The 9,324-nt window shown below is 42.8% G+C and overlaps 1 protein-coding gene across 1 annotated transcript in view; it reads right to left on the bottom strand.

Moving 5' to 3' along the window:
* The window catches only part of LOC119285595 (ABC transporter B family member 25, mitochondrial-like), a 17,347-nt gene extending 9,777 nt beyond the window's left edge, over positions 1–7,570 (bottom strand). Inside the window, exons 1-13 of the mRNA XM_037564912.1 lie at positions 7,188–7,570; positions 6,433–6,645; positions 5,706–5,892; positions 5,472–5,533; positions 5,112–5,155; positions 4,559–4,661; positions 4,289–4,396; positions 4,068–4,151; positions 3,907–3,967; positions 3,634–3,779; positions 3,144–3,260; positions 2,943–3,028; positions 1,864–1,952 (exon numbers count right to left, since the gene is read on the bottom strand). Of these exons, the coding sequence (XP_037420809.1) occupies positions 1,864–1,952; positions 2,943–3,028; positions 3,144–3,260; positions 3,634–3,779; positions 3,907–3,967; positions 4,068–4,151; positions 4,289–4,396; positions 4,559–4,661; positions 5,112–5,155; positions 5,472–5,533; positions 5,706–5,892; positions 6,433–6,645; positions 7,188–7,460 (1,573 nt within the window). The 5' untranslated portion in view covers positions 7,461–7,570. The remainder of the gene's footprint in view (positions 1–1,863; positions 1,953–2,942; positions 3,029–3,143; positions 3,261–3,633; positions 3,780–3,906; positions 3,968–4,067; positions 4,152–4,288; positions 4,397–4,558; positions 4,662–5,111; positions 5,156–5,471; positions 5,534–5,705; positions 5,893–6,432; positions 6,646–7,187) is intronic.
* Between the last annotated feature and the right edge of the window lie 1,754 nt (positions 7,571–9,324).

Here is a 9,324-nt window from a genome sequence, read left to right as displayed (position 1 = left end):
GTGTCCGCCACGTCGGATCGGCCCGCATTGGCCCTGGCCCACCCCGACCCCACAAAACCCCAACCCCACCGTGGACCAAACCCTACCTCACTCTATCCACTCCGGTCCTGTCCCCGCCGTTCCTCGCCACCATGTCCAGCTCCGGATCCAAACCAGACCCCATTGACCAGGACGCCCTCGCAGCGGAGTCTGACGACAAGCTCGCCATCCGCCAATCACGGATGGATAGGGGCGGCACGTCGAGCTCCGCGCCCTCCCCCGTGGCTCGAAATGGCTCCTTCACCTCCACGCCCGACCACTGCGGTCTGTGCCCTCCCCTACGGCCCGGCAGGGCTCTTGCAGCTCCAGGCCATCACCTTCGGCCGCGCTAGGTGTTGGTCCCATCACCATTGAGCCCACGGCGGCTCCTTGAGTCCGAGGCACGGGCAGCTCACCGCGCAAAGCAAGCGGCTCGGGCAGGATCCAGCCACTACGTTCATGGATCTTGCATATCCGCGTCAGTCCCCCTACCCTCCGAATCGAACGACGAGGACTGGATCCTCCACTACGTTCTACGCTGGTCGTTGACCAACACGAAGACGAACGCCCACTACCGCTGCCACCGCAAGATGCGAAGGCATTGCGGCTGAGCCTTGAGGCGTCGGAGCGGCTTGCAGCTGAGCAAGCAGTCGTCACCACCAAAGCCCACTGCCTTGCCGAGTAGGCCAGCGCCACCCGACGTCTCGCCAGGCTCCCCTCCTTCGAGTCATCCAGAAACTTTGATGCCCCCCCGACGACGATGCCTATGCCGCCTTCGACGTGCACTACTGGCGCCCCGGAGACGACAAGGGGAAGGGCAAGGTGAAGTGGTGATGTCTATTTGCATACTTTTATCTCATCTAGTCCTAGATCGTAGTCGTATCTATCGCATGTGTATGAACTAACTATGCCCGGTTGTCCTATCCTAGTGCTATCGTATAAAGTATGAACTAGCTATGATGAACTTGATGTTTCCGGTTATATATGTATGACGAACTGCTATGTGTTTATCATCATTGTGTTGTTCTATGTTGCATGGCTTTGTATGGATTTAGGGGTTTGGGTATGAGGGGTGCGGCTGCTGGGGCGGACAAATAGGGTTCGAGCCCATGCCGTCCGTGGATGCATCCGCGGACATATGAGGTGTCAAATTTCCCCAGTCCAGTTGAAGATGCTCTTACAGGCCCTAAGCGAAATTTGTGCATCCATACTGGAAACTCAATATTCTTCATTAATGACTTTAGCCCGTCTGCCATGACTACACGACATGCTAAGAAATCATGCATTGGCCAATGTGGCAATGTTTACACTTTCATTACTGATATTGTAAATATACGAAGACCTTACAGAAAAGAGATTACTGATGTGTACCCTACTAGGATTTCTTAGTTCTATGTATATTTAGAAGTCCAAAATCACTAAGGTCTTGCTAATCACAGCTGACATATATGATATATCATCACATTGCATGTCTATAGAAGCACTGCAGACATAGACAATCCAATTAACCCTACAGAAGTTATGTTGATAGTAACAACAGTGGGGTATCAACTCTTGTATGATTATGTACAGGTCTACAAGGGCACTTCAAGAGGAGCTTCTAATTCAAAGACCTCTCATAAACTCACGCACTGATCTTTATTTTCCAGATGTGGCCTAAATTATTATGATATCCAACACAAAACAGCTACAGGTCTACAAAAATGAGATGCTAACAGTTCTACTTGACACCCCAAAACCTGTGAGGTAATGATGCCCATGACTTCGAAGATTATATTTTGCTTACACCAACATAAGATAACCGAAAGCTTTAATATTATTTAGTAAATAAGAAGATTAGTGTACCGCTGCCACTAGTTCCAACAATTGCCACACTGTTTCCTGCCGGTACAGTGAAAGAGGCCCCATCAAGAATCTTCCTTTCTGGTACATACCTGGAAGAAATCAAATCTCTGAGCTACTCGTCAATAATATGGTACTGGATCGGACTGTTGTCTAATTTACAGCCTCTACTACATCACAGATCTGATTTACATAGTTGTACTTAAAGCCTTGGTTGGTTTCTTAAATTTACTTTGAAGCAATTCTGCTTAGTCAGGGAACTCCCTCTATTCCAAATTAATTGAAGTTCTAGGTTTGTCCTTAGTCAAACAAGCCTAAGTTTGACCAAGTATATACAAAAATGTGTTAGAGATCTACAACATCAAATATAGATAGTACGAAAACAAATTTTATAAAGAATCTAATGAAAATAATTTGGTGTTTAAAATGTTGGTCTATTTTTCTGTAGACTTGGTCAAACTTAAACAAGTTTGACTTAGGACAAAGCTAGAACTTTAATTAATTTAGAACAGAGGGAGTACATCGCAATATGCACAGTGACTGTTCTCAGATTTTTGCTAATTAAAGAACGTTAAAATTAGTAAAGTCTTGGCTGTATGTGTAAATCCCTAATAACATAGTATCTGAAACAGTGATGATTACCCAGATGACATGAAGCGGGAGTTATTTGTCAGATGATCCAAGTTGTTAATATTTCACCTATTTGAGGTCTTTGGAGATGACAGTCAAGATGATTAGAGAAGTTCAAATTTACAGGGAGATCATAGACAAAGAAAATCACTAAATTTAGATGTCCTATAAACACTTCAGTACTGTATATTCACTGCTGAAAGAAATTTCAGGAAAGAAAAAAATTCCACTCAACAAGGATGTATTTAGCAGGAATACTTTCACATTCTTTTCGAAGGAAACCAAATATACTGGAAAAAAACACTATCATTTAATTGGCTATCAATGGTTAAAAGAAGTGAAGCTGCTTGGTTGCTCTACTGCTTTCAAACTTGCTACATGTGCAGTTTTCTTTTGGGAAATAATATAAGCACTTTGCGGCACTTAACAAGCTAACAAAGGACAAAACTTACCCAAAATGCACGTTCTCAAATTCAATGCATCCTCCCTTGAACTGCAAAGGTTGTGCATGAGGCTCGTCCTTTATTCCAGGTTTTTCCTAAAACAAGACGCAGATAATAGTTCTGAAGTGTCTGAGACCATAATTAAGGATAAATTAAACTGCATGCCATCAGACATTGAGCAGTATGAATCTATAACTACAAAGCTTTTACCTCAAGTAACTGAAACATAGACTTCATGTCAATGAGGCTCTGTCTAGATTCTCGGTAGACACTCCCAAGGAAGTTCAGCGGCAGTGAAAGCTGGAATAGAAGTCCATTAACCATGACCTGGACGCCAAGATTTCAACACATTAATCAAAGGCAACTGCAAGACTAAGAAAAGCAGAAAACGAAAAAGATCTGAAGCTTAATATCAAGTCATTTTTAAACAGTACTCCCTCTGTCCCAAAATAAGTGACATGGTCGCCACTTATTTTGGGACGGAGGGAGTATATTTTATTTTCCAGTTACACATTTTCGCTTCTAACAACTTTAATGTCGACAACTTGAGGTAATATTGGTCAACCTGAGGATACATTCAACCTGAGTTGAATATCTTTCTGCTTTGATGTGGATGTATTGCTACCCCAATGTGTCAAAGTGATCTAAGAAATGAAATGGCAAAAGATATAAAACACAAAGACTTGACATAAGGAACTACCAAATCACCGACAGTCAGAGCACCACTCATTATACCATATGAGCTCAAAACCATTGCCGTTGATAATGCCGAGCTGAATATAACACTTTGCCCAAAATTCAGGTAGGCGAGGCTACTTTGAGTTTTCAGTGCAGCATCCTCGTAACCTGAGCACATTGTAAGAAAAAGTAGTTAAAAGATCAAACATATCTAACAAAATTAACTTATAGTGTAGCCGTGTATTTCATTTTGTGATGACATTTCTCCCACGAATTAATTGATATATGTACTTACTCTTTAAGTATTTATCATACTTCTGAACTTCAAATTGCTCATTGTTGAAGTATTTGACAGTCTGCACGCAAGCAAAATAAGAATGGTAAGAAGTTGAATTACAATATGGAACGGTAAAAATATAGACCAGACACCAGAGTAACGGACAACCATGGGATAACCTCATAATTCAGAAGGGAGTCAACTGCCACTGTACTAGAAGCATTATCAGCTTTGTTCATGGCTGTCCTGAACTGAGTCCGCCACTATCATAATGAAAACAGAGTGATGAAGAACCAGAGTAATACATGGTAGGAAAGATACCATTAGATAGGTAGATTGAGCATTTATGAAAGCAAGATCTTAAGACTACATATGTGATGACAGAGTACAGTGTCCGCACCTGTGTGATAGCCAAAGTGAAAGCAATGTAGGTAGCAACTGAAACTGAAGTAATCCAAGCAAAAGTGGAACCAAACTGGTAGGCAAGTATACTTGACACCATACCAATCTGTAAATAAGAAGCAACAGCACAAGGCAAACAGAGCTCACATAAAGGCCACAAGAAGAAATGACATAAATTACCAAAAGCAACCAGCGTCAATATGACAATATCACAGGCAATTTGCACAACTGGTGGACAGTAACAGTTGAGGGTAGTAACTGTGAGTACCTCTAGTATTGTGGGAACAACATTGAACACCATCACTGTAAGAATGTAATTTATGGCACGACTGCCTCGGTCAATTATGCGATTTAGAGCTCCAGTTTGACGGCTGAAACACATAAACCGGCAAGGAAACATAATGAAAATTCAAATAGCCTCCATTAAATCAATACTCAGCAACTACATAATAATAAGTGTTGTTCTTGTAGCTTGTTTCCACACCGATTTACAGGATGCATCATGCAATACAAGCAAGACCTTAGGGCCGATTAAAAGCTGGCGCACCTTACTGGTGTGGGCACGCAGGTAAGCAGGAAGGGTAGCATGGGCACGGATAGAGGATATTGGGGTTCAGAGACTTCTTATTGACTGTTTGATTGAATAAAAAAAATGGGTGCAGCTTATATAAAGGAATTAGTGTTTAACCATCTAAGTTACTTGTGGTAGTTTTACCACAAATGTATTGTACGTAAGGACAACAGATAATGCGGTTAATCAATGAAAAGAGGGAAAACATCGAAACAAGCATGATGGATGAATCAGAGCATTTCCCAAGTACCTTAGATGATAACGAAGATCAAGCTCATGCAGGTGAAAAAATACCTGCAATGCGAAGAGTTAAGAAACTAAATCAATACTTAAAGTGCCTGCAGTTTAACATCGAAACAGTTGCGCAGCACCAGTCATCCAACAAGTGGATCTGTCCAGATGCCATTATAGTAACTTTTTTTCTTCTCCATGAATATAAACATATATAGGAGAACAATAGCATTGGATATCAAGAAAAATAAGATACTTAATTCAACATATATCCATACTGTGTTGAAACATCCAAATTCTGGATGACTTCAAACAGAAAATAATCATTCAACTTCACTAAAATGTGGTACCATAGAAATGAAAAGGTTTCAATATTTACCGTCCTGGAGACTGAACGGATGGCTCTCGCAGTCACTTTAGAAAATAAAGCATTGCGCAATTCTGAAAACAGAGAATTTGCCATGAGGACTAAATCATAGTTATATATCTTTTAACAGGAGAGCAGTAAGAGAGAATATCGAAAATGCATATCCTCATGCTCAACAAAGGAGTTTCTTTTGGCAGCTTTTCAGGCGTAAGAAAACAATGATAAGCAACTTCTAAAAAAATGTACCTGTACAAGCTGATACTCCTGACCGTGCAATACCATAACCAATCAGAACTGCTGCTGGACTTGCAAAGAGAGCCAGCATGGTTGCATTAGCATCTGTAAATGATGACAGCGAGGCTTCAACGCCACCAAGGGCTGCAAGCCAATCGATAGCAAGCTTAAACAAGAAAGGCACTTGAACATTTATAACCTGGTGTCCATTAAACAGAAAAACTTCGTCAAAATAAAATTTTAAACAGATAAGGCACGTGACAAAGTTGGAAGGTTCATGTAACAACTTCATCCATTATGACATGTATGATGTATCATAACTGGAAGGGCAATATTCTTCCTTTGATTTCAGAGTGATGATAGTTGACTATTTGAGGTATTAAACAAGAAATTCCATTTAAAAATACACCTACAAATAGGCTGTATCTGAGTTTATCACATTACATGAGAATAGGTTAAAAGGATCATTTGTATAAAGAAAAAATAGAAGAATATCAGTGCACTATGGGCACTGCATACCAACAAAGTGAGGTAAAGAGATTATCAATACTGAGCCTGCAACATGATGGTCAATGGTAGCTTCTAGGGAAGAGTGTTAGCTCAAATGGGATTGCCAACATTTGCAGATTGCTAGTCATTAATGAGTACAATAGAAACAAAAGTTTTTGCTAACAAAAGTTGATGTTTCTTATCATCAACGATACTTGTATAGGTTAGAGTTTTCACGAGTAGCATTTACCTTTGCACCAACTAAGAGGCCCAATGACAGCACAAGCCTGAAGCGGAAATCAGGGCTATCGTTCAGCATTAAGTACTTCCAAAGGTTTCGAAGAATCTGCGCGTCTGCTATCTGATCATCAATGTCCTTTTTTGGGGCATCTTTATGCACGTTATCATCAGCCGGCTTCCCAACAGTCACTGAATTGGCAGCTGTGGAGAATGCATGCCCTCTCTACAAACATAGTAAGAATCACAAAACCATATTTGACAAACAAACAGTAGCTTCTATTAAGAAAATTAACAGACAAATGCATCAAACTTTTCGTTATTGCTGCAATCACTGACATCATGAACCAACCGCAAGAAGATACTTGAATAACCATATTTCAGGTGGAACTGAAAAGTGCAGAGTAAATACAACAACACTTCACAGACAGAATCAGCATTAAGAAGGCAACACTGCCATATGCACCACGCTTGTACTTCATTTTGTGCTTTGACAGATTATAAGCCGGAGACCGAGTATCTTCCCTTTGTAACAATTAAAGAACAAAACTGAAGCCCAATCAACAGCGCCCACTAACTCCATCAGTCGTGCTTCATTTTTTATGTGTAAGCTATTAACGAATCACCTTACTGCTGCCTACTGTTTTGCTAGGAAATTCCAACTTGTTTCAGTAAAACATTGATAACGTATAAGGTAAGACCCCTATCATGCACTACTGTATGTATGCATCTCAGCATCGAAACTAGAATGCGGTAAGCACTTGTTACCAAGTCGCGGAGGGGCCGCGCGCAGTGCGGCGGGTAGGTGGAGTCCGGCAGCAAGCAGTTGACGTGGGCAAAGGGGGCGCTGCTCCCAGGAAAAACCCTACAGTTTGGTCCGGGTTCTCCGAGGTGGGGATTACGGAGAGGCTTAGGCACTGGCGGCCCATTGGTTCCGTCGAGCCGCCGGAAAACAGAGGAGGCGGCGGCCGCCGTGGAGGGTTGGAAGCGGGAGCTGCGTAGCAGGTGCCTCGCAGCGAGTATGCGGGAGGAAGGCCGCATGGCGCTCCCCGGCGACTGCGACGGCGACGCTTACGGATGGAGGTGAGGTCAAGCGTGGAGCCGTGGAGGCGGAGTTGGGACTCCCTGGCCCCTGTGCTGTGGAGAGAGTAGGGGTCCTTTTCCCCTTTCCGTGTGATTTTTATTCCTTATTACTCCTATTTTACCCTTTTCAACTGGTTTTTGGAAACTTGAAATAGAGTACCGGGGTTCAACGCACTTGGACAATATGTAAAGGTTCTTGGACAAATTTGCAGGTAAACATAAAATGTACTCCTTTTGTCCTAAAATTTGTGTCTTAGATTTGTCTACATACGAATGTATCTATTCACATTTTAGTGTTAGATACATTTGTATCTAAATAAATTTAAGACAAGAATTTTGGGACAGAGAAAGTATATACAATCCTTATACAACTTTAAACTTTCGGGGAATAGAGTTTTTTGATGCACCGTGGGGATGCGAGGTGAGTGGACCACTCTTGTCAGTCAATGTTGTCTAGGTTTTCTCCTAAAAAATGTTGGCTAGGTTTTTTTCAAGCAATCCCATATGACTCTGATACATCACGATGATATAACGCAACCCTTCCATGCCGCCTCTCTCCCGTGTTCTCTCGCTCGCTGTCGTCTTTTTCTCTTCCTTTCTTCTATTCCAAATTCAACACCGCCGCCTAAGATTTTGGCCACCCCTAATTAGCACCACCATTCGTCAGTCCAACCTCGCAACGATCCGCCACCACCAATTTCTACAGTAGCCTAGCCTTCAGCCTCCTCCTGACATGCCCCCGCACCAAACCCTAGGCGAAGCTAGGTTCGCATGCATGGCAGTCCAGCGGCCATTAGCATCGCCTCCTACAGGTCTAGTTACACCTAGTTTATTTTCTTCGCTCAAGTCCCTCCCCTCCTCTGGTGCCCGCCACCGCAGCCATTGCCTTTTGCTCCTACAGGAACTCGAGATCTCCCTCCAGTGCACCCCTGTGACACAACAACTTCTCCACACCCCGCCCGAGATCTTTAGCCCACCCTTCTCAACCTACTTTTGCGTTGGTTACAACACGAGGTGCTGCCTCCGGCAAGCTCTACCACGGGAAGGACTAGTAAGCGGCAGCGGGGAGCACGGCCCTCCTGGACAATGTGTGAGAATAGGCTAGTGAGTCATCTCTCTCTCTCTCTCAATGACTACATATGTTCGTACACCTACAGTACCATGATTATTGTCCCCTTCTCTCTGCCCTAGAACAAAGTATACAATTTACATCTCTTGTAAGTAACTTACATTTCTCCTATTCTACTTTGTTCTTCTGTGGTGATGTTAGTGAATAAAGTGCTTGATTTTGCAAAATTTTCGTTTTTGATTATGGCATCTACTATAGCTAAATAGGAGCACCCCACTATCTATTTCTCTTGACATGTGGTCTACCAGCAACTCTGAACATGCAAACGTGGGACACCATGCCTTCTATTTTCATTCATACGTGATTGGCTGAATCAAGCCCCCTCTTGCATTTCTTTTTCAGTGGTAACTACTTGGCGCACTACATGCATGATCCCATGTCATTAATTATTATTTTAATCAGCATGGAGATTACTTTTTCCATCCCAATACTTCATCCCCTTCTCTGCCTACACCCTTCCCCTTCAACTTCCTCAGTCCACCCAGCTTCCAGCCAATTGCAACATATAAATCTTCCTCCAAAAGCCCCCATTTGGGCATTATGCTGAGTGGTAACCACAACCTCAGCTTCCTGCCTTTGCTTGCCGCTCTTGTGAGAATGGGTGGGTCATCAGCAGGTGTCTGTTGCGGCAGAGCAGGTGGATGGTTCCAACTATGAACACCCACCAGCCCTTCTCTCCCTCAAAAGTAAAAA

This window comes from Triticum dicoccoides, chromosome 4A (assembly GCF_002162155.2).
Source record: "Triticum dicoccoides isolate Atlit2015 ecotype Zavitan chromosome 4A, WEW_v2.0, whole genome shotgun sequence".
NCBI lineage: Eukaryota > Viridiplantae > Streptophyta > Magnoliopsida > Poales > Poaceae > Triticum > Triticum dicoccoides.
Note: the sequence above shows the minus strand (reverse complement) of the source record. Positions and strands in the feature narration are given on the sequence as shown.